The 26,519-nt window shown below is 39.9% G+C and overlaps 1 protein-coding gene across 5 annotated transcripts in view; it reads right to left on the reverse strand.

Annotated features, from left to right (window-relative positions):
• Positions 1-45: 45 nt before the first annotated feature.
• Positions 46-26,519, reverse strand: part of FERRY3 (FERRY endosomal RAB5 effector complex subunit 3) — a 37,610-nt gene continuing 11,136 nt past the window's right edge. For 2 of the 5 annotated variants that reach the window (XM_007124461.4, XM_028490925.2), the window contains 8 exons: positions 22,193-22,299; positions 21,630-21,827; positions 20,659-20,787; positions 17,296-17,370; positions 13,115-13,317; positions 1,891-1,948; positions 1,111-1,178; positions 46-508 (listed from right to left, as the gene is read on the reverse strand). In XM_007124461.4, coding sequence (XP_007124523.1) covers positions 416-508; positions 1,111-1,178; positions 1,891-1,948; positions 13,115-13,317; positions 17,296-17,370; positions 20,659-20,787; positions 21,630-21,827; positions 22,193-22,299 — 931 coding nt within the window. In that variant the 3' untranslated portion in view covers positions 46-415. The other 3 variants (XM_028490923.2, XM_028490922.2, XM_028490924.2) reach the window with 3 other exon arrangements.

Genomic DNA, 26,519 nt, shown 5'->3' on the forward strand with positions numbered 1-26,519 from the left:
ACAAATCAATTTTCACTGCAAAGTAAAGGAGCTGTTACAGTGGAGGATTACGGGACTGAATGTCAATATTATGACATAGTATGAGTGTGTTTCGTGTTAGGTAATTGCAATCATTGTTGCTTTTGTTGTGGTCATCCATTTACAATGCTTGGTGTCAGATTATTTATCTCTTGTAAAAATAAAATACAGTGTGTGTGTGTGAACAAAAAAAGAATAACTGTGTAAGTAGTGGCTGAGCACTGGTCTGTACGGCACGTGTATTTTGGAACGTTTAACAGATGTTTATCATGATTTGATTCGTGGCGTGGGTGGCAAGTCCTCTTTCTGGGCATCTTTTGCTTGACAGAATCCCAGCACATCTCAAGTTCCTGGATAGTTTACGCATCCTCTTCTGCCAGATATCAATCTAGGGGGTTTAGTGCTTGGATGTCAGGGTGAGTGTTGATGATACTCGGAAGATCTGGGGAAGCATGTTACTAAGTTGGTAAAACATTTCTTCAGAAATGCTCTGTTAAGAGGTAAGAAAAAAAAAGTTTGCACTTGTTAAATCATCACTGATTAAAAAAAATGTTTAAGTATTTTAAAACATGGAAGTAATGGCAGTAGTTCTAGACATGGAGTGTAATATGTGAACACTATCTTTCAGAGCTGATTTAACTGCACAGCTGTGGGCAGGGGTGTTTCTCTGGATCCAGCCTCTGAGAACCTATGCTATTTCTGTCAAATAATAAGTCTGATTACCAGAAAAGCCCCTAGATAATAGTAGTGCATTCAGTGATAAGTTTTGCTAAATTCTACATAGAACACGGAATCATTCTCTGCTCATGTCCTTCTTTATGAATCTATTAACATAAATGTGGGGCGGGGGAGGAGAGATGAGTTAAGTTCAGCTTTGGGGTTTAATCAAAGATCCCTTGAGGGGCAGATACTAACATCTTTGACAGTAAACTAAGTGCCTTGATGGCATCCAAACGCTTCTCCCCTTAAAACACAGAAAGCTGCTAGCATTTTCTTATGCTATTTTGAGTTTACAGCAGTGCGCCTAGCTATGTCTGCGAGGAATATCACAACAGAGACTGAACTGCGGTGAGAGCTATCCAGATAACACACCTGTGGTACCAGAAATTGCACTGTCCTAGAAATTCCTCCGTCCCATGAAGCCATTTCCATCATGAAACCTAAAATAGAACAACAGACTTTGCTGAATTATGAGTTCTGGTCTTCAAACCTACCAGTCCTTAACTGAAAACAAACTGAATTTTCATCGTGGGGCTGCACGTCTTGACTTTTTACGTAGCTACTTGCCTGTAGGAAAGGTTAAGCCTGAAGGCCAGATAAACTTCTGCAATCCTTATTTCTCCAGGCCAGAGAGGTTTCACATAGTTCTGTCAAAACACTTGTAATGATCATTTCTTAGGTCCTATTTTGCCTCCACACAATGAAGCCAAAACAGGTTATTAAAGATTAATTAAACATGTGGTTCTATTTTCTTTTCTTTTTAAGAAAATAAAAGGTAACAGAGCGTAAGCTCCATCAATGTCCAAATATCCTCACATTTCAAGAGGTCTGGAGGGAGTTCCCTGGCGGCCTAGTGGTTAGGATTACAGACTTTCACTCCTGTGACCCAGGTTCAATCCCTGGTCAGGGAACTGAGATCCTGCAGGCCGTGTGACACGGCCCCCAAAAAAAAGGAGGGCTGGAGATTTTATTTTGTGATTGGAAAAAGGTAGATAAAAAAGTTGCTATGAAATATTTCCTTGTTAAGCCATTTAACTGAGGCACCAGAGGACAGGGGTAACTGCTACAATTCTTTCTCCTGGCTTGCTCTACTTTCAATATTTTCAAGGAAGAAATATAGGTCGTTGTTGTTAAATATAAGGTTGTGTTTACCTTTGACACACTTAAACACAAGTTCTGCTCTCCTTAAGCACCACGGTATAGTCATTTCCTAAAAACAGAAACAAAACAAATCATGTTTTTAACTGAACTTTGTAAAAAAGAAAAAATATATATATATGGTCAGATCTTAATTTATCTATAATGTTGACCATCCACTTACAGGCAACCATTAGCTAATTTCAGCTAGATTTCCTCTGGTTTTTAGGCATGTAACCTGTTCCAGCTGTTAGACTATACCTGTGGAATGCAAACTAACTGAATTAGCCTAGTCAATATAATTTTAAAAATGAACATTCCCTTAAAACTTTCTACATAATTAACTCTAAAGACAAATATATGTAACATAGGAACTCCACCTACTTCTCTCAATGTTAGCATGAAAAATTCTATTAAATTGTACAATATTTGAATAAGCAATGCATTAAAATGTTTTCCTTGGGGCTTCCCTGGTGGCGCACTGGTTAAGAATCTGCCTGCCAATGCAGGGGACACGGATTCGATCCCTGGTCTGGGAAGATCCAACATGCCACAGAGCAACTAAGCCCGTGCGCCGCAACTACTGAGCCTGTGCTCTTGAGCTCACGAGCCACAACTACTGAGCCCGTGAGTCGCAACTACTGAAGCCCGTGCGCCTAGAGCCCGTGCTCCACTACAAGAGAAGCCACTGCAGTGAGAAGCCCTCGCACTGCAACGAAGAGCAGCCCCCGCTCGCCGCAACTAGAGAAAGCCCACACGCAGCAATGAAGACCCAATGCAGCCAAAAATAAATAAATAAATTTAAATTTAAAAAAATGTCTTCTGTGTATAACATGTTACTACAAAGTACCAGAAACGAGCAAGCGCCCTATCCCAGCCACCTAACAAACCAAATGAGCTCTTCTTTGGACGCTCCTTCCTAACCCTTGACCAAGTGAGCACATGCGTGCCGCGAACCAACCAACCCACACATTTATACTTTTCTGTGGTCATGATCAGCGATTGTGCCACTTTAAATTCTATTTCTTTTCACTATTATCGAATTACTTTCCCATGCTGCAAGTCTTTGTAACTAACAATAAAATATGTTTATTAATTCATTATGGTGATCTTTCATCTCTTTGGGTCTTACGATCTTTTTTACACTCTTAAATATCACTGAGGGGCTTCCCTGGTGGCGCAGTGGTTGAGAGTCCGCCTGCCGATGCAGGGGACGCGGGTTCGCGCCCCGGTCCGGGAGGATCCCACATGCCGCGGAGCGGCTGGGCCCGTGAGCCATGGCCGCCGGGCCTGCGCGTCCGGAGCCTGTGCTCCGCAACGGGAGAGGCCACAGCAGTGAGAGGCCCGCGTACCGCAAAAAAAAAAAATCACTGAGGACTGCACTGAGCTTTTGTCTATGTGGATTATGTCTCCTGATATTTATTGCATTAGAAATTAAAACAGAAAAATATAAAAATATTAATTTCATTTAAAAACGATAAACCCACCATATGTTAATGCAACGTATTTAAAATGTAAAGTTACTATATTTTCCAAAACCAAAAAATTTGAGTGAGAAGATGGGCAATGCCTTACATATCTACAAATCTCATGAATGCCTGGCCTCACGGAAGACATCTGGACTCTCACATCTGCCTCTGCATCAATCTGCTGTGTGGTCATACAGCCTCGGGAAGAACTCCATGACGCTCATGCAGAATGAGAATGCAAAAGGCACAGAGTGTCTTAGTATTATCATGAAAATAGTTTTAGTCTTGCTGACCCCCAGAAGGGGCTAGCATCCTGGGGGTATCTTCAGAACACAATTTAAAAACTGCTGTTTTATTGAGTTAATGCATCATAATTTATTTAAATGGCCTCTTATAACTCAATTTCCCCTTTTTGTTAATAACACTGCAGTGGACATATTTATGTATATGACACATGTGTGTATCTACATCTACAGATGTCTTGTTTTTTGAATAATTTCTTGGGATACTTACTCCTATAGATTAGTGAAATAAAATTCAAGTTTTTCCCTGAAAGGTAATACCAATTTACATTAGCCATTAGCAATGTATGCATCACCCAATTTCATCATATTGTTCACCAGCATATGGACACTTAAATATTATTTAAAACATTATTTAACATATTTACTAATTTAACACATCCAAAACAGTATCACCCTGATGGCTTTTAAAAAATAGGCTTTATTTTTTGAAACAGTTTTAGGTTGACAGAAAAATGAAAATGGTACAGAGAATTGCCATACACTCCCACACTGTTTCCCCTGTTAACATCTTGTATTAGTAGAGCACTAGAAGTGAGGCTGCCCACGTACCTATCAAGAATAAAGAGAACATATGACACAAATGAACTTACCTACAAAACAAAAACAGACTAACAGACATAGAGAACAGGCTTGTGGTTGCCAAGGGGGAGGGGGCCGGGGGAAGGAAGGATTGGGAGTTTGGGATTAGCGGATGCCAACTATTATATATAGGATGGATAAACAACAAGGTCCTACTGCTTAGCACAGGGAACCATATTCAATATCCTGTGATAAGCCATAATGGGAAAGAATATGAAAAAAATGTAAATACATGTGTAATAGTCACTTTGCTATATAACAGAAATTAAACACAACACTGTAAATCAACTATTCTTCAATAAAATTTTAAAAAAAGGAATAAAGAAACCAGACTACATCAAACAATGGCAGGGAAATCCTTTAGCAATTCTAATCTACTTTGGGTTTTCAGCGATATGTACATCTAAAGCAATAGCAGACTACAACAACTGAATTTTTTTCTACATTGTAAAATCACAACTGTGAAGTTATAGGAATTCGGGTGAAGACACTGAGGTGAAATAACCAACACACACAGACACAGAAAGTCCTATTTTTAACAACTGACAGAAGAAAATTATTAAGAGAGAACCTAAAAGTTCATTTTGGAAATGTTTCCTCACCAAATAAGGGCTTTATTCCGTATCATTTAAGAGCCAGATGAATCAGAGGCTGTTAGAAAGAAGCAGCTAGAATCTGATCTTCCAAGTACCCCATGTACCTTTATTGAACTTAATCATAACTGTCAAATTGCCATGATGTCACTAAAGGATTTCTATTTGCAGTCAGTTAAAAATAAAACCCCAAATACATTTTAATTCTTTCTACTGGGTGCACTATTCTCTTTGTAAATGCAGTACTATAAACAAATTACTTAAAAACCAGAAAAAAACCTGAACTATTGATACCTTATCATTAACTCAAATCCATAGTGCATGCAGATTTCCCCGGCTTTTACCTAATGACGTTTTCTGTTCGAGGACCACATCCAGGACACTTCACTCTATTGAGTCATTATGTCACCCCAGGCTTCTCTTGCCCTGAGTTTCTCAGACTTCCCTTGTTTTTGATGAGCCTGAGTTTTGAGGAGGGCTGGTCAGGTGTTTTGTAGGATGCCCCCTATTAGAATTTGATGTTTGCATCTTGATTAGACAGGAGCTATGGATTTGGGCAGGAAGACTACAGAGGTGAAGTATCATTTTCATCACACCATATCAAGGGTAGATAATCAATATGGTTTATGACTAGTGATGTGAGCCTGGAACACCTGGCCGGGGTGGTGTTTTTAAGGTCCCCAGCCCTGACCTTCCACTCTGACCTCTATGGGAAGAAATCACTAACTGTAAGCAGTCCACGCTTAGGAGGTGGAGATTTTGTGCTCCCCTCGAGGAGGGAGTATCTACATAAGTTACTTGGAATTCTTCTGCATGGGGGGTTTGTTTCTTCTCCCCTATTCATTTATTTTTTCGAGCATTTGTTTATATCAGTATGGACTCATGGATATTTACTTTATATTTTGGGTTATAATTACCTAACCTTCTCTCAGTCTTGTTCTAATTGGCCTCTCCGGCATTATTCACACTTTTCATGAAACGTGCCGGCCCCTCTCCTGGGCTGAGTGTCACTGAGCTATCCCAGGCCTTCACCCATCTCTGACGGTCTCTGCGATCTCAGGTCTAGTTATTGCTATCGCTTCCCATGTCGTTTCCTGGACCCCAGAATTTCCCCTTCGAATGGATATGGCTGATTTATCTGAAATGCCTTTCTGATCACATTACACTCCTGTTTAGTAAGTTGCAATTGCTTCCTACTGCTGCATGAATAACATCTAAGACTTTCTTTAGTATTTAAGGCTAATCACCTTAGGACCCAAACTATCTCAGCTTCTATGACTTTTAAATTTAAAAAGTGAGGTTTCACTCCAGGCTGCCTGTCCGCCTTTGCCTGAACATGATCTGCAATCCTGTCACCCACTCCTCCCATTTTCCTCAAGCCATTTCTTCTGCCTAGAATGCCCTCCCCATTCTTCCCATCTGTTAAAACCTGCTCTTCCCTCCCTAACCGTCCTCTCCTTCATGAAGTACTTCTTAGTTCCCCAGCTACAAATGGTGTCTCTGAACTCCCAAAGTACTTTGTTTTTGTTTTATCTCCATGATCACATTTACTGTCTTTTTTTGGGGGTGGGGTGGGGGGCGGTGGTAGAGGAATAGGTAAGGAGATGGGATCTATGTCTTTTTTTTTGTTTTTTTTTGCGGTACGCGGGCCTCTCCCTGTTGTGGCCTCGCCCGTCGCGGAGCACAGGCTCCGGACGCGCAGGCTCAGCGGCCATGGCTCACGGGCCCAGCCGCTCCGCGGCATGTGGGATCTTCCCGGACCGGGGCACGAACCCGCGTCCCCTGCATCGGCAGGCGGACTCTCAACCACTGCACCACCAGGGAAGCCCTATGCCTTCTTTATTAAGGTGTGTGCTCTCTAAGGGCAGGAACCACTTTTTATTTACCTTTATTACCTTTATGATGATGCCTCCTGCAATACTGAGCATACAGATGCTCAAACATACAGGTTGAGTGAGTGAATCATTTATTATCCAGTGAAATTTAAAAAGAAAGTGACTTTCTCTGTAGCTAGAATTAGGCTTTGAGAGGAAACTACTTTTTTTTCTTTTTCTTTTTGGCTGTGCCTCACGGCATGTGGGATCTTACTTCCCCGACCAGGGATTGAACCCAGGCCCTCAGCAGTGAAAGTGCAGAGTCCTAACCACTGAACTGCAGGGAATTCCCAGGAAACTACTTTTTTGTGTCCAAGATACTTTTAAGATTGATAAATAAAAGGGGTCTAGTTGCCAAAAGGGCTAAAAAGTAAAGAATCTTCTTTTCCAAGACTCTGGAAGCTTATAAAAATGACTAGTAGAATTGCCTGATGTTTAAATTAAGTTTATAATACGTCCTAGCTTCAAAGTTCAGGAAGAATATTTCCTTGTAACTGCCAAGGCTGTTACAAGAGAGCCACGGTGCCTTACGGGAGTACACACAGGCATGGAGTGACAAGTTTTTGTCTTTTCGCTTATTTCTGCCTAATTAAAAAAAATGTACAGAGGGAGCAAGGTGACTAAGAAATACCTACCTGCGGCTAAGAGGAAACGCTGATAGCTCTGAAAACTACAATAATAATGTCTTACATTTACATGGAGCTTTACAATATACATAATTTGTATCTCACAAAAAACAACTTTTATAAACTAAAAAGGACACTGAGAAAGGTAGAGTGAACCACTCAAGGTCATGTGACAGTCTGAGACCTGCATTTTTTCATTTTCTTAACAGTATCTTTTGATGAGAAAAGGTTTTAAATTTTAATGAAGTACAATTTATTAAGCTTTTCTTTCATGGTTTATGTTTTTTTGGTGTCTTAACAAATCTCTGCTTAATCTGATACCAGGATTTTCTTTTGTGTTTTCCTCTAGAGGTTTTATACTATTAGCTTTTTTGGCTTAGGTCTATGATCCATTTTAAGTTAATTATTTATTTTTGTGTGGTACGCGGGCCTCTCCCTGTTGTGGCCTCTCCCGTTGCGGAGCACAGGCTCCGGGCGCGCAGGCTCAGCGGCCATGGCTCACGGGCCCAGCCGCTCCGAGGCACGTGGGATCTTCCCGGACCGGGGCACGAACCCGCGTCCCCTGCATCGGCGGGCGGACTCTCAACCACTGCGCCACCAGGGAAGCCCTTAAGTTAATTTTTAGGTATGATTGTGAGGTAAAGCTCAAGTTGGTTTTTTTTTTTTTTTCCTGTATAAATACCCAATTTTTCCAACACCACTGGTTGGAAACACTACACTTTCTCCCACTGAACTGCCTTGGCATCTCTGCTGTAAATCAAATGACCATATATGCATGGATTTATTTCTGGATTCTTTATTCTGTTCCTTTGATCCACAGTCTATTCTTTTGCCAATGTCACACTGTACTGGTTATTGTAGCTTGCTAAGCTTGTAAGTCTTGAAATCAATTGCTGTAAGTTCCCCAACTTTGTTCTTTTTCAAAATTGTTTTGACTGTTTTAGGTCCTTTGTATTTCATATAAATTTTAGAATTAGCTTTATCTCCAAAATCACCTTATAAGGATTTTGATTGGGATTTAAATCTATAGATCAGTTTGAAGAGAACAGATAACAGTACTGAGTCTTCCAACCAACGAACACAGTATATCTATTTATTTAGGTCTTTTAAATTTCTTTCAGTAACTAAAAACTCAGTTTTGTTGTTGCTAGGTTGTTTTTCACAGCATCTTTTTACTTGAAGACATTTTAAGCTCATCTTCAAGTTCTTTAAACACAGTAATCAACTATTTTATGGTCCATGTCTCACAATTCCAGTGCCTCAAAAGTCTTTGTGTATCTGTTCTTAGGTTTCATTGTTTCTGCTGGTTTTCATTAGTGGTGTTTTATTTACTTACCCTTCACTTGCATTAAACATTTTATTGAAGGATCATATGTGGGAATAAATGCTAAAGTATAATTGAGTATTTGCATCACCTTAAAATGCTACTCTAAAACATAACAGTTTTTTCGAAATACCACGGAAATAATCAGAATCAAGGAATTAATACTATTCATGCTATTATAATAAAGCACTTGTTTTTACGTATAAAAGGCATTATCTGACAGTAGCTTGTCTTATCTGTAATTTAATGTCATCTACGACTAGCCTTTGAAACATCTCAGGCTAAGGCCAAGGCTAAGCACTACTTACACGAGGACAACCATCGTGCAGTGTGAGCACAGAGCTTCCGAAGGGCCAGCCTTCAGCACCAACGTACAGAATACATATGCTCCCACTGTATTAAAGTCAGGATCATGACGGAAATGACGAAAGGCTGAAGCACAAGTTGGAACAGGGATAGTTCTAGGGGTTTGACCAAAAGTAGATGGAAAAAATCAAGTCCCTTCACTGCCCCACGTCTCCAAAGATCATCCCCTTGTATCCCTCAATAGCTTGCTTTCTTGCTTTTGGTACGTGTGGTTAATAGCGTGGTCTAGAGCCAACATCTGTGAGCCAAATTAATACGAACTCTTCAGAATGATGTGAATTAACACAAAGTTTCATCAGTGCTATACAGAGAACACACCAAAATACCAGCTCCGGGCAGGATCCAAGGATACCTTCGAAGTGACAGACAATTTAATTTTCAGATGATATGAACACTCACATTCTGTTTACTTTCGCTTAGCGCTGCTTAGCAGCAGGTGGGTCAGAAAGGAAACTAGAAAGCTGAAGGCACCTGCACAGATACACACCCAGGTGGTTCTTAAAATCCCCATGTGCCCACACAGAGGCTCCATCCCAAGCACCCCTGTCACTTGTTCTCCGATCGAAACCAGCACCTAAAAAGAATGCCTTTGAGGACTCTAAACCGCAAGCTTTAGAAGTCAACAAGGTCACAAGAAGACATGATTTACTGGGTGTCATCGTGGGATGTAGCCTGTAGTCCCGTAAGGAGCTCTCTTCTGGAAGTGACCCTTAGTATATATTATACAGTAGGCGGCGTCTACAACACAGTGGGTCAGGTAAGCACAGAGCGCTTTTGATCTTGAGTTCTAACTAACAGCCAAGTGACTAAATCTTAGCGTCACATCTGTGAGAGCACATGTGAAAGAAATCCATTGAAGAAGCTGAACGGATCATGTGAAACACTTCAGACTTTGGCAATGAGGCAGGAAACTGGGCCCGGCGGCTATACTTTAGATGATAAGTGGGCACGGCACACACAGAGTGAATTCTAAACCTGTGCAATTGAAATGAGGATGCCAGTTCTAATTATGATTGCAGACAATATCTCGTATCTAAAATCAGTGGCCGCACTTTGACTACCCTACCCAACCTGAATCTTCCAATTACAGTAAGGCTGAACTGCAGAGGTGATTAACTGGTATATACTTTTAGGTCTTCACTGTGTGTCTTAGAGGGTAGATATAAGAATTACTTCCTGGGTTTAGGCACCCCCGAGGGAAATTGCAAGACTATCCTTTACCTCAAGCTTGCGCCTCGGCGGTTCCTGAAACACTCATATTAATCGGTTTCATAAAAGCATCATCAGAAGGTGAGAAACAGCAGTCTGGCTTTCTCATTTTTTACATTCAACAATCGCTTTGGGAAACCATTTGACTGGATCTACCAAAGCTAAACAGGTGCCTGGCCTACCGTCTACCAATTCCATCCCTAAGTATGTATCCAACAGAAACGCCAAAACATATGTTCTAGAATGTTCACAGCAACATTCGTCGCAATAATCAAAACCTGGAAACCACCCGAATGTCCACAACAGTAGAACGACTAAACAACCGTGGTCCAGTCATGCAACGGAACGCTACGTAACAATGAGAAATGAGCAATCTACAACCACAAACAGTACTATGGATACATTTCACACACACGACACTGAGTGAAAGAAGCCAGATACAGGAGTGTGTACACTAGGATTCCACCCACAAAAATTACAAAAACACACCTAACTAACCTATGCTTTTCAAAGTGAAAACAGTGGCTACCCTTGTGGAGGGAGGGAATGTGGGTTAAGCGATGGGAAGGGAGCACGGGGCGACGCTGGGGTGCTGGCTGGTGGCGTTCCGTTTCATCATCTGGGCGTTGGTGATGTTGGTGTTCAGTTGGCGAAAATGTGAGCTGTATATTTGCGTGTGCTTTTCTTTATGTGTATTATATGCTGATAAAAGGTTAAGAACAACATCTCAGCAACCACAACAATTGTAACAACTAAAACCCTCCAGTCCCAAATGGTTCAACAAGTTAACAGCACAAACAAAAGGAAAGGTCAGGAACTCAGGATTCGTGACCTGCAGGTTCATTCCCTGTCTATCAGGTTAGACTGAACTCCAGGATGACAGTGTCTTCAGATCCCAAAGATCTACAGAGATAAAACTGGTAAGAGCAGGATGTCTTCCTCCTTGCCGATAGATTATTTTTTCCTTTCCTGTTTTTTTAAACCGCAATTCATTTCTACAGCTGTTTTTGTCGACGCTGGGTCATGGGCTGCTTCCGACACTGTCATCATCACCTTGAACACACTGCAATATGGCAACTGAGAGTCTGGCAAGTCTGTTTGTTACAGGAAGAAAACAAGAGCCGAAATGCTTTGGGATCCTTGCACGAAAGCTAAGACAAATACTGCCTCTATATCCTGTGCAGTGTTGTCTGAGTTTGTTGGATAAACTTCTTGACCTGAATGGATGTTTAAATACGACCAACGGGAGGATCGTGGCTCAATATACTTTCGTGAATTAAAATGGACACTCTGGAAACAGACTTAATGTTCTGCAGCTGGCTGTCCCAATTTAAAACATGTAACCTTTGTGACACTGTGGGAGAGGGCGCGCTATAGTATCAGATGTCTGGAAGTAAATCCCAACTTAGTGACTTTTGGAAACACTGTTTTTGAGGTTGTTTCCCACCTACATATAACCATTTTTATAAACTGGTTAACCAGGAGTCCAGCTGCAGGAATGTTTGGATGTTTCCGTGTGGCTGGAATTCATCACAAACTTTCTTTGTCACTCCCCAAAGACTCTTTTATAGATGGACTAGTTAGTGACGCTAACAATGGCTAAAGATTCCTGATGGGACTAAAACTTTACAAGCTACGGTGGGAAAAGCAGAACAAAACATGTTGGTCAATCTCTCCTAACGCCGTATTAGGTATGACTGAGGTGAGAAATTGAAAAGTTTGATGCAGCTTGCATCTGATGGAGCCAGAATTCTTTTAATCGAAACGATGGTGTGTCTGGTAAAAATACAAATGAATTGTAAGTGGGAAATCATTTAAAATCATCCTGTCTTATATGGAATTGATTTTTTTGTGTGTGTTTATATAGAGTATTGCATTTAAAATGAGGTGTCCTATAATGTGATGAGTCTACGTGGGGACTGAGTCACTCTAAAAAATACAATATCAAATCTTTTACCCTGCGCTTTATGATACAGTATTTATACACATCTATTATTTTGGTAAATAACTTTTAATAATCGACTATCAAACTTCCTTCCTTTCACAAGCTGTATTTGCCAGTTAGCCATTTTGCTTTTTAAAAAAGTGCCACTCAAAACAAGCAGGCACCATGTTGCTGACATGGGGCCTTCACAACGTTGGCCACTGGCTCTCCCAGAAGGACTTGCCTGCACCCATTTGTTTTGAGGCTGCTTTGCTCCTCCAGACTATCTAAAGTTGAATTTTTAGTCTCTGTATTATTTCTACAACTTATCCCTTTCTAACCGGTTTTTATGTAGGTAAGGGACGAAAGCAGGAGAGAAAGCAAACAGTCATGGAAAGAGATTTTTAAATTAAAAATGTAAAATAAAGTTCAGTACATCATAAAATGAATGAATGGTTACGCCACATTTTAGTCATAGAAGCCAGTACTTGTATTATCCTAAGAGCATCCTTGAGAAAATGTTAAAATGAGGCTGGCTTCTTCCTGTCATCTAGCTTCTCTTTTTATTGCCTATTAGTGCCTACTCAGAGAATGAAAACTAATTTTAACGTTAGCCGAAGTCAAATACAAATGTGGAGGTAAATCTAAAGCTACTTAAGACAAAAACAGACGAGAAGGGGGAGGATTAGGGGCACATGCCTTATCCAAAGCTGAAAATAAGCCTGACTTTCTCTTTTACCTACTATAGGATAATGCTAGAATTCTTCTGAACATATATGGTTAAGGATTATTCACTGTTTTATGTTATATGTCACTCAATTCTATTGATGACATATAGGAGATGCAGATAGGAGATGCAAAGCCTCATTAGTTAAACAGAAAAAGTGCTTTTAAAATGTAAAGTGGATTATTATTATCATACAATATTTTAACATTTTCAGAAAACGTTGGTATTTTTCTATCTGCTTACCTCTGACATATCATGCACCAGCAGGAGAGGAATACTTATTGTTGTGATGTCATGGGTGCAGCAAACCTTGAGTATGTTTCGGAGACCCATAATGGCAGGGTCCCGAGCAGTGATGTTTCCCGATTTCACGTTGTCGTCCACGCAAAGATGGAAAGCAACATGTATTTCTGAGAGATTAGAATGCCGAGTAATGTAAAATTCTCCTGTGAACAGCAGATACAATCATGACTTTCAAACGCATAAACCACACCCATCAGTGGGCTTCAGGAACAAGTGTAGTAGGCAGCCAATGTGCTGAACCAGCAGAGGTGTCATCAGGAACCTGTGTTGGACTCAGGAAGCAAATATAATTAGTGCTCCTTCATTCTCGGAAAGAAGGGTGATGAAAAAAGAGGCCAAATTTACCTTAGGTTCCTAAATTGGTATGAAGAGACCACCAAGCTTATTTACTCATAGTAGGTCAAATGAGTACTCATCATTGCTATTTTGATGTAAATGCTCAAAACGTCGTACTTAACTCAAACTTAACATGTAAAAACAGGCTACTTGATGACCTGTCTTCCCTGCACCCTGAACCTGCTTCTCTCCATCTCGGTTTATGGGTCCAGTCCCCCTCCCGTTAGCTGCACAGGACAGAAACCAGGAGTTGCCCTTAATTACTTTCTTTCTCTCACTGCCTCTTCCCCAGTCCAATTCACCACCAACTATTTTCAGTGTATCTGCAACATATACCTCAAATATCTCAAATCTGAGCATTCCATTTTTATTGCTATCACCCTAGTTCATGCTACCATCATTTCACTTAGGTTTCTGTAATAGCCTCTTAATTAACCTCTGCTCCTATTCTTGCCCACCTACAAACCACATCCACATTTGCAGTTAAAACGATTTAAGTATAAATCAGATTAGATCACTCTCCCATTTAACGTGGCTCACAGGAGACTCAGGAAAAAACCCAAACTCCGTCCTCTTGTCTCACCCTCTGCTCCTGCCTCAGCCACACAGACTCTCCTGAAGTTCTTCAGACACACAGGGCTTGTTCCCGATCCAGGGCTGCTCCCCGAGAGAGGCCTTCCCCCAAGATTCCTGTCGACTGACTGCTTTTCGCCAATCACACCTCAGAGTGAAGGTCACCTCCTCCCAGAGGTCTTCCTTGACTGACCCATCTGACTGATATAGGACTCCCTCACCCCTCACTTATTCTCTCTCACATTGTTCTATGTTCTTCTCAGCACTGAAATTCTTCTGTTATTTGTTTATGAGGTTATTTAAAAGGGACCACTGTTTACACGCCGTGACTGTAGGGAATTTTTTCTCTCTTGTTTAATGTTCTAACCTCCGGCACGTGGAACAACAGGGCCTGGTACATCGAAGGTACTCAGTAAACATCTGTTCACGGAATGGGAAACAAACGTTTGGGACTGAATGCCGGCGCAGTGTTTATCAAACCTTAACATCCAGGCTTTCTACAATCACTCTATTTTCTATGTAGCTACGCTAGCCATTGGCTTTTATATTCTGCAGTTTCTGTCAATATAAATAAATAAAATATATACAAAATGTTTTTATAAACACACCTGCCTCACTGGAAAATCTATTACGTCCTTCTAGGAAAACGCTGATCTTCTAAGAACTATTCTTTTATCACTAACCCACGTCCTCACAAATTCTGCTCATCCTGGCTTCAAAGTCCTTATCTTAGGATTTTACTTATATTTACTTATAAACATATAGTATTTTTGAAGTATTGCATATACTTTGGCACAATGTTCAACCATTTCCAATTACTAGTGTACATAAGCTGTGCCCATGGATGCCACTGAAAGCCCCCAGGCAAAGGTCTTTTTTTTTTTTTTTTTCTTTTCTTTAACTTATACAATAAAAGAACTAGATAAGCAGTAAAAGAAAAAGGCCAGGGACTTCCCTGGTGGCGCAGTGGTTAAGAATCCGCCTGCCAATGCAGGGGACACGGGTTCGAGTCCTGGTCCGGGAAGATCCCACGTGCCGCAGAGCAACTAAGCCCGTGCGCCACAACTACTGGGCCTGTGCTCTAGAGCCCGCGAGCCACAACTACTGAGCCCTCGTGCCACAACTACTGAAGCCCGTGCACCTAGAGCCCGAGCTCTGCAACAAGAGAAGCCACGGCAATGAGAAGCCCGCGCACCGCAACGAAGGGTAGCCCCTGCTCGCCGCAACTAGAGACAGCCCGCGCGCAGCAACGAAGACCCAACGCAGCCAAAAATAAATAAATAAATAAATAAATAAATAAATAAATAAATAAATAAAGAGAAAGGCCAGTGACAGATCTAAACAAACCAGACAAAGGAAAAGTTAAAAAAAAAATGGTCCGGCGAGGAGTAGTATAGCAATTTCCCTGGCAGGCAATAAAAGACGCAGACTGCTTATCAGAGACCCAGTATATCCAATGAAGCGTCTCACCTCTTGAACTCCTACTGATGGTTCACATGATGGTACTCATAGCATTAAACACGGGCTACACGGTCCAGGACCGAGGCTGAGGACTTGGTGGACAAGTCACGTGCTCCTAATCCCCAAATTGGCACTGCTCCGTTTGACCTCAGATGACCTGTCCTGGGCCTCATTTTACCCGTTAGTAGGATGGGGGTCTCGGAGCTGGCAGCAGTAATCCAAATAACATAATATGGTAGAAAAAGGACCAGACTGGGTGGTAAAAAGATCTGGTCTCTAGCATTTCTTGGCGGAATGATCTCGGGCAAATCAATCCAACTTACAGACCCTCTGCACTTCGGGGATTAAATGCGGAAAATAATGCCTGACTGCTCTCCTTAGAAGAGCGTTTTGAGAATTAGATGATATAAACTACAAATACTTAGATAATGATAAGGCAAACCCACTGGTTAAAAGATATCTAAATCAAACTTTTTCCTTGCAACTTCAAAATCTAAAAGCATTTTGTGATTTGGATCTTTCTCACCTCCTGTACACTTCCTGGCCCTGCAGCATCCTTTACCCAAATGGAAATTCAGATGCTATCAGCATAGCTAACTGAATTGTCACTACTTCTTTTCTAATGAGGACTTCTGACGTAGTCTTCTGATTTGCTGGTAATAATGAGATACTAACCTATAGGCTTTTTCCAAAAGGAGCAAGAAGGGAAATAAATACAGCAGTAAAGAGTGAAGTTTAAAAAAAAATCAGACGTTGGTACCTCCGGAACAGATAAGAATGGCACATTTTAAGCAAGCCACAAAATATGGATGATTTAAATTATGGATCTACGAAGAGAAATACGATAAATCCTGTCTCAATGAGGGTATTTTTAGATGGAGCAGAGGACAGCTTCCTGTTCCACAAAGTGGAGGAAACAGCATGTGGTGATGCAATCCGCCACTAACTTTATCTGCTAAGGTGGGCTATCTGAGGCGGGAGCATATTCGGAAGCTGATGACCACAAGCGAACTGGCCAGGAGACAAGACGAGCACCAGGATGAAACGGAATGTGACCTATGTGTCGAAAATCCGGGGAAGGAAATGTGAGGAAACAAACTTGCTTGTTTATGAACCTGCAACATTTACCATTTGGTTTAAAAGACTTCACACTTATAACGTCTACAAACAGGCCTTCCCTGTTATGCCCTGTCATACAAACACTACTTAGGATCATCAGAGTGCATTCAACCTGGAAGAGGATCAAGAGAGTGAATTTCCAGTTGATAAACAATATATCCAAGAATAATAAAGCAGATAAGAAATGGAAAGCAGGAAAATTTATGGGGAAATGGCAATAAGAAAGATTCTAAATCAGATGACCCATGTTCTTTCCACATGTTCAACTGTTCACATCTCTATTTACTATTGTTTATTTCATAGTAAAAATTATTTTTTGGCTCATTTAAGAAACTAAGAAACAAAGAATAAAAGAGGACATTTGAAACAGCAAATAATGATTAGACTTACGCAACTGCTTGAGGAATTTTTCTTGTATGGATCCAGGAAAAGTCAGTGCTACTACAAGAATAAGGATTTAATTGCAGAACATTGTGACAGTGTGTTTATAGATCATAGATACAATGTCCTAAAGTGATACACTGAGCAACAAAAATTGTATAACGTACACCATAAGAGCTTATGTTTCAAATCTGTGATTTCAATGTACGTGATTATAAGAAAACTGCAGTTTAAAGTAAAATAATACTTACCAGGTAAAATATTTAAATAGTTTCTATCTGCATTCTTAGTCTTATCATCACTTCCTCCATTTCGGTTTCCAGAATCTATTCATAAGGTAATGCAACGGGAAAGAACGCAATAACATATGAAAACACATTACTACTACAATTCCCCAAACAACCACAACAACAGCAAAAATTTACGAAGGATCTCTAGGTGGCCAGGTAGTCAGATACATGCTTTACATGGATGGTCTCATTTCATTCTTACAAAACCCCTCTAACCACAACCCTGTGAGGGACTAGTGTTCTCGTCACGTTATACACGAGAACAGAGGATTAGATAGGTTAATTCACTTAACGAAGAAGGCACAGGTAAGTGGTGGAACCAGGTCTCGATCCCACATGCTCAGATTCCAAAGCCTGTGGTCTTGACCACTTTAGACTTGCCAATCCCCTATTCTTCATCTGGGAGGTTCGGGGCACTAAGTTAACGACACATAAAGTCACTTCATTAGACAGTTGTGGGGTGGCCATCTTTGTTTTTAGACTCTGAGCCACTGCTGCTCATATAACTTGTTCAGGACGATAAGCTACTGGTTAGCAGCACCAGGAATCACTTGAGATTCAGCCCATTCCTGAAATTTGTTACGTCTTATCTAACACTATATACAATTTCTTTCAAACAGACAGGTGAGATTCTGTTTCAAATGGAATATTTTTGTTCAGATATTCAATAGTTTTTCTTTCTTTTTAGAAGGCATGATATTACTCTGAAGGATAAATGTTGGTAAAATAAGATGTATCACATTTGATCATTCATTATTATGGCTGAACACAAATTATTTTATATATGTACATATATTTTTAATAGAAGATACATCTGAATTTTACAAGAATTCTATGAGAACTGAAAACTGCAGGATGAATATCAGCATTCAAAGTAGCTATCTTTAAGAGGCTGTATATTTATTCAAATTAAATAGAAAACTATATTGAAATGGCCTTCAACATCAGAAAATCACTTGAAAACAGTCATAACTTCAAATGAGTAAACTGAAAATACCAAGGGAGCCCTATGGTTTCAAAAAAGTTCCTAATAAAATCAACCTAATATTTTTACCCACTGACTACTTGGAGTAACTGATTTACAACATCATACCTTGTAAATACATATATTTTATAAATAGACAGAGGGAGAGAGAGGCATAGAGAGAAGGCTCTGTGTTGCCAGAATCCACATGTAATGCGACAGTCTCATTCTCATACAGACCCATGTAATTGATAGGCTTTGAATAAATGTCTGCTCACAGCACAGAAAACAAAAAACGATAAATGAAGACTCTAATTTTGTTCACATGGGTTGTGAACAGACAGAATCCCTACTAAGTAAACAAGAAAGAACAGTTTATAGTCCATCTCCCTTTCCGTGTTTCAATGGAAATACCTTGTGATACTAAGAAGATGGCTAAATTTTTTCAATGTATATAAAACATGTACAAAAAATGAAATTGCTTTTGGCTTATCATGAACCACAGAAATATAAAGATGCTGATATAATAGGCACAGTGAGAAAAACAATGGAATGTCTTAGAATAGACAGTACTTGCGTATCAGGATGTAAACGCGTAGAACAAACACGTGGGCATGCTCAGAAAAGGAAAAGATGGAGAAAGTATTTTCGCAAAACTCTTCTGTAACACACGGGTTCCTCTAAGAAAGTAGTCTTTTATAAACCTACTTGTTTCACTGACTCACTTAAACCACAAAATAGTTGCTTGAACAAGAACAAAATACTACCGTGATGTACACACGTTGCCTTAACCGTATGTGGTTTAAAAACTTCCTCTCATAAATAAACTTTGCGTCCTCCGCCTTCTCCCACACCTGTCATGATCTCAATCTTCATGCTTTTAGTTACTACTAAGAATAATAGTTGAATGTGTCTGATCACACCCTTGCTAGTTTGAATGAGATGGAGGAAGGAGATGGCAGAAGAATAAGAGGACAGACTGTCATTTTCTGAAAGGTCCTTCATTGGGATACACTTCCACACTGATTTCCTAAGACTCAGCCTGGCTCTGTTGTATGTGACAGACATTGCCACTACAAAGCCATGGTTACCCGGAGTGGAAATACAAACTGGTGGGGCCGCTATGGAGAGCAACTGCTGACACTATCCAACTTACAAATATATGTGCCCTTTAGCTCAGGAATTTCTCTTTACGAATCTATTCCATAGATATACTCAGTCACGCATGACGATATACGTGTAAGGTTACTCATGCATTATTACTTATAAGAGCAAAACTCTGGAACAGATAAAATGTCTAAAAATAGGGAACTGATCACTAATGGGATATCCTGCAGTGGAACACTATCCAGCAGCGAAAAGCTCTAAGGATGCTCTTTCTGTACAGATATGGAATGATGTCCAAGAGGAAATATTCAGTGAAAAAAAGCAGAGGACAGAGAAGTGTGCAGAGAAAGTTGCCATTTGTGTGAAACGGCAAAATATATAAATACACACATACACCCGCTCACACACACACACATAAACATGTCCAGAAGGTACATGTGACATAGCACTGGCTGCCTCTGGAGCAGGAAACTGGATGGCTGGTGGACAGAGTTACAAAGACTTTCACTGTATGCTCTTTTGTACAGTTGGAATTGTGAATCTTCAGATTGTTTTACCTATTTTAGAAATGATTAAAATATAAATAAAACGTTTTTTTTTAATCTACTGAATAAACACGAAAACTACCGTGACTGCTAATCAAGTTGAGCCTAGAGAGCTGCATTCTAGAATTCTAGCATCAAGAGAAAGGGAGGAATTCTTCACGGAATAGAGAACAAAGACACCAAGCAAAGATACAGCAGTCTCTCTCTCTGTTTACTAAAAAATACAAAACAGGGCTTCCCTGGTGGCACAGTGGTTGAGAGTCAGCCTGCCGATGCAGGGGACACGGGTTCGTGCCCCGGTCCGGGAGGATCCCACATGCCGCGGAGCGGCTGGGCCCGTGAGCCACGGCCGCTGGGGCTGCGCGTCCGGAGCCTGTGCTCCGCAACGGGAGAGGCCACGGCAGTGAGAGGCCCGCGCACCGCAAAAAAAAAAAAAAAATCACCAACTTTCCACTGAGTGCCTACTTCAAGTATAACTATGCAATTGAATTTTAAAACAGTTTTTCTAAGGATCTTGAACAAAATCACACAAACAAGGAAATTCAGAACAGAATTCAAGCTTCTAAAGACCTTGAGTTTTGTTAATTTCCTTCTTGCATCTTCCCACCAATACAACTTTCTAGACTTCAGATGGCCCATACGCTAGGAGAGCGCTTAGGGACAGAACATCCTGAAAGTGAAATTTTTTAAAATTCGAGTTTCACTGACCGTGTGATTCTTTCAGCTTGCTCCTGCGCTGGGTTCTGGCATACAGTACCACCTGCTGGACAACCTCCAGCTGCTCTTCAATTCGGGGAAAATGAAAGTCAGTGCATTCTTGGCAAACTGTGGCGAAATCTAAGGGACCCAACACAGTTACGAACTTCTAAAGGTGAAGAATCAAGTATTTAGTATTTACTTATGGACAATGAGATCTAGCAGAAAGAGAATACAGCATTCACAAGGACGACTTCTCATACTTGTCCTTTCAATAAGTATGTCTTACTAAGTTAGGGGACAACAATTTGGTTTTGATCACAAACTTAACCTCTCAATCGCCCAGAAGAGTAAACAATAGGCAAGGAAATTTTAATATAAGTCCAAACCTTCTTTAAATAATATATACTTTGATCATAATCCAGTTCCCAAAAGTGCTAAGAAATATAAGGTTCTTTTATTTATAATAGAAAATAAACTCTATTCAAGCTTCTTTTAAAAACAGTTATACATTTGAATATACTTTATATATTAAAATTTTTTTAATAATCATAAAAAATTAATTGTACTAAGAGGGAAAGCAGAATTTTACCTAGCATATTTAAATAGGTTATTTAAAAAAAGAAAGAAAAAAAGGACAAATGGATGAACTAAAATTCACTGAGTCAGGATCTGCTCCTTTTTGAAAAATACATTTGTATCTTGATTATTCTTTTTGTTATACCTTGAAACAAGGATCCTGTAAGAGTATTATCTACAATGTGATAGAATTTTAAGAAAAATGAAATACCCTGAAGCACCCTAGGCCTGCTAAAGTATGAAACAAATCTCAAATGGCAGTGTCTGGGTATGTGTGCTGTTTGGTCTACTTGAACACTGGGGTGACTCAAGCCTTTTTTGAAGTTTTTCACTAATTCCTTTCTTTTTAGAATGGCATTAAATGGAGAACTTTAATGGCATAAATATGCATAATGTTAACTTACCTCTTTTAATACCACTATATGAATTGATTCGGTTATCCACGAGCAACACCAGGCCACAGAGGGAGGTGGAGTAAAGCGACAACGCTGTCTGGAGTCGGTGGAGCTTCACACCGCTTCGCTGGCTCCTCTTGTGCTTACAGAAATCCAGCATATCTGCTCTCAGCAACCTCAGGTTATGCATGGTCTTCAGCTGGGCTCCTGGGGGTAGGCAACAGGCCCAGAAAGATACTTAGACAGCTGCAGAAAGCCAGCAGGGCAGGAGGCAAATCTCTGTGGCAAGAACCCAGATAAATCTGTGCTACGAATAATTAAAATGGGCCTTGCAATTTTCTATTTGAATAACTATTAACATTTCATCTTTCTATTTGCAAAGAAATAATATATGAGCTAAAATAGAAAACTTATAGCCAATAAACTATAGGCTTTCCTGGAGCAGAACACAATTTTTAATAAAAAGAACCTGGGTATATTCTACTCATATGCTAGGGATTTTTCTCTTACAGCATTAAAAAAAGTTTCACAGGTTACAATAAATTGTGACTGCAAAAAATTAATATACTTACCTAAGTGAATGGTAAAACTTTCTTCTAACTTTCTCTGTTCCTCATACATCCTTCCATTTGCTTCAGCAGATTCTCTGAGCTGACTTGGTTGAACTTTAATTTCCTCACTGAAATTGAAAAAATTATTGATATGCTTTTTTGTTGTTGTTGTATGTTTGTCAAAAACCTTTCCTAAAGGAAAGAAAGCTTTACAGTGAAATGAGATGAAACAGCAGAAAGCAGCACTTAATTTATTCCTAAATTTATCCTTTATGCATGGGGACAAGTAAGATCATTAACACAGGTTGTAAAATTCCTACTTATTCTTTCATTTCTTTGGTTATTTCTTTCAGTAAGTGATGCATATTTTTTTAGTCATTACACTATCGATTATATGTCATCATTTAATATTTCTTAGTAGCCTAAGAGAATGATTAAATGAAGTGACCAACATTAACATGTTTAAAATGACATTTTAATATATCCTATATCAGCCTTAGGGCTGCCGAAACTAGAAAATAAGTGAAGTGATAGAAATGAAAATTAAAAATTAAAATGTCAAATAAATGTCAAATAACAAAAAAAGATGAAGTTCGTTTTGATGTAGTCATATCCTCTCTTTTTTGTTGTTGTTTTACCATTTCCTGTTTTTTCACTGCCAACAGTCTCCCATTAAAGGACTTCTCTCTTTGCTCTACTCTGCCCTTGCACTTCCGGAAAAGGTTTCCATGGAGGCACCAGAACCGTACGACTGTTCAATTCAAATTTCACGGTGAGCTGAAGATGGTATAGGTCTGTAACAGTCATCCACTCCCCTGACTACATTTTTGGGGTAAATCCAAACAGTCTCATTAGAGTCACTGATTGACTTCATTAGTAAATATGGCACATTTAAACCCCAAAGTAAATTCATATAAATTTATATTAATAAAATATCCTCATCTTAGGACACAGAAAGCCACAAGAGAATGATGTTCCCATGCTAAGAGCAAGAAAAGCCCAGATAACCTATAAGATCATAACTTTTCTGGAGCTCATCAGAGATGCGAGGTAACAAGGCAACGAAGAAACTAAATTCTAAAGTGTGACGCGCTTTAGAAGGAGAGACAGGACACACAGATAGTTTTCAGTTTGGGCAGAGCACAGTAGACAGGGGTTGCTGTAATGTATGTAAGAAAAAATCAGCTAAAATTTTAACCAATTCTTGAAGGTCAAGTATGGGCTAGCATGTCCATTTAGAACAGCTACGAGCTCCAGGCACCGGGGGACTTTGCATATGCTCTTGCAAGCTCTTTCCTGTTGGCCTCCAGCAGGCGCTTCCAAGAAAACCTTGGTGGCAGGACAAGAGAAGAGACAGCCCACTCGGTGGCACAGGCAGATGTGCTAAGAGTGCCCCAAGCCCAAGGCCCAGATCTGCTGGACTTACCTAAGCCTGAAGCTGGACAAAGACCACAGAGACCCGCCTCCCACCCCCGACCAGGAGCCTGGCATCAAGTAACAACAACGTTAGTCTACCGCTGGCGGGTGGGCAGAGCAACAGCACACAGGGGGACCTCCTGCTGTGGCACAGGCCTGCAAAGGCCACTGAAGGCTGAAGGTGGAGCAGGATGACAGAGGAGAACAGTCTAGAAGCCAAAGCCCCACTCTCAACACGAAGTGGCAACAGTGCACTGCTGTAGAAAATGAAGCCTATGGTGGACTGAAGAGCAGAAACCAAACACAGCCCGACTGCTGACTAGATTTCCATAACCTTCACATTAACGGCCTGCTCATTGCTGGGCATAAGTACTATTGACCTCAGTCTCTTCTTTTCTAATACACACAACAGCCAGCAGTCAGTTTAAAAAAGAGAGAGAGAAACAGAGAGGGGGAAAGACCCAAAAATGCAAGCAAAAATAAATAAATAAATAACCCACTGTCAAGAGAGAAAGTAATCAACAGAAACAGACTTAGAGATGACCCAGATATTGGGGCTAAAAGAAAGGCACCTTCAAATAACTATGACTAATATGCTAAAAGATTTAGTGTAAAACAACACACAAGGACAGATAAGGAATTTCAGCAAAGAGAGAAGTACTAGAAATAAAACATGTTCTCAGATGGATGATCACAGATGTCAATTCCTTTGACAGGCTCATCAGCAGACCACCAATCATTTTATGATGCCACCATTACCCTGATATCAAAACCAAATGAAGATATTATAAGAAAAACAAAGTTACAGACCAACATATATATAGTGGATATATTTATTTACTATTTTATAGTGGATATATTTAAATTTACATGTAATATATATGAAATCATACATCATGAGTTACACGTATAAGTTTGAACTATAAAATTTCTAGAAGAAAACATAGGAGAAAATCTTTGTGATCTTGAATTATTAGGCAATGATAACTGAGATAAGAAACAAACCATTTAAAAATTGATAAATTGCACTTAATTAAAATGAAAAACCTTGCTCTTCAAAAGAAACCATTAAGAAAATGAAACAACAAGCCACAGGGTGAGAGAAAATATTTGTAAAACACATATCTGATGATAGACCTGTACCCAGAATATACAGAGAACTTTCACAACTCAGTAACAATAATGGAAAAAAAACAAACAAACGAGAGGTATGGATAGAAGATCAGGATGTGAAAAAATGTTCAACGTTAGTAGCCGACCGGGAAATGCAAAGTAAAACCACAGTGAGACACCACTACAAAACCTACTAGAATTGCTAAATGTCAACACCAAGCACTGACGAGGATGAGGAGCACCTGGGACCCTCCCACGTTGGTGGTGGGCGTGCAAGATGGTACAGCCACTTTGGAGAACCAGTTTCTTATAAAATTAAATACACCACGGATTTTACTTCCCATGTTTTCCAGCAAACCCACTCCTAGGTATTTACATAGGAAAACTGTAAACATATGTCTACAGAAAGACCAGTATGTGAATGCTTACAGCCGCTTTATTTATAATTGCCGAAATACTCTGAATGTCCACCACTGAGTGAATGGATAAACAAAGAATAACAGAGCAATAAAAAGGGAAGAACCACTTATAAATGCAACAACATGAATGAGTCTCAAAAGCGTTTTGTCAAGCGAAGGAAGCAAGACACAAACTGCTACATACAGTTTGATTCCATTTATATGACATTCTGTAAAAATCAAAATGACAGGGACAGAAATCAGATCAGATTGCCACAAGCTGGGGAAGGGGGGTTAATATAAAGGTATAAAAGGAAATGCTATGTCTGGATTGCAGTGATGGCTTCATGACTAATGAAGTTTGTCAAAACTCACCAAAATGTAAACCTAAAACAAGTGACTTTTACTTTATGTAATTTATCCTTCAATAGACCTGACTTTAAACAAAAGGGCAAAAACGGACATATATACACTACCAAACGTAAAACAGATAGCCAGTGGAAAGCAGCCGCATAGCACAGGGAGATCAGCTCGGTGCTTTGTGACCACCTAGAGGGGTGGGATAGGGAGGGTGGGAGGGAGACGCAAGAGGGAGGAGATATGGGGATATATGTATACGTATAGCTGAACACACCGTTGTAAAGCAATTATACTCCAATAAAGATGTTAAAAAAACAAATAAATAAATAAATAATTTTTTTAAATTGATCAATCTCATATAGGAGTTCTATACGTAGTTATGTTGAAAACAGCCTTCTGCTCCTCAAGGAAATCCCTATCAAAAAGGAAAGCAAACGAACCAAGTCACAGTAAAAATACTCTTTCCTAGGAATATTTGGTTTTTAAAGCAGCAGCAGCTAGAGGCCAATGTTTACACAAAGAAATTGATCCTATAGAATGAATTTCTGAAACCAGAGTAGCAAAGCAAGAGATAATTTTTGTAGCAAGGGGCTTTCTTAGCTTCCATAGCTTGATGACTTCCTACTTTTCTGACCACAATATAGAGTACATAGTTCTCATTCTGGCTCAGTGCACACATGAGTAACGTGCTGATACTTTTTTCCCTAGTCTACTCTACTCAGTTCTGTTCCATTCAATTCCATTCCAATCTATTGTCATTTTTAAAAGTCCAATTGGAAAGTAAAGGATCTAGCATGGTCCCTGGCAGACTGCAACCAGCAACTTGAGAAACGCCATTGGACCTTATAGTACACAGGTGTTCCCAGCCCGTCTGTCGCCTCACCTGCCCCTCTGTATTGTGTTCAGCACTATTTTCATTTGGAATGAGGGGTATATATATGTCAGTGTCCAGGAGGTTATCCCATTTCTAATTATAAAAAATTGTTTAAATATTTCTAAGGTGCCGTCTTGGGGAAAACAACAACACAAATGACAGATTACAGTAAGAGATGATACAGACT

This window comes from Physeter macrocephalus, chromosome 6 (genome assembly GCF_002837175.3).
Source record: "Physeter macrocephalus isolate SW-GA chromosome 6, ASM283717v5, whole genome shotgun sequence".
Classification (NCBI taxonomy): Eukaryota; Metazoa; Chordata; class Mammalia; order Artiodactyla; family Physeteridae; genus Physeter; species Physeter macrocephalus.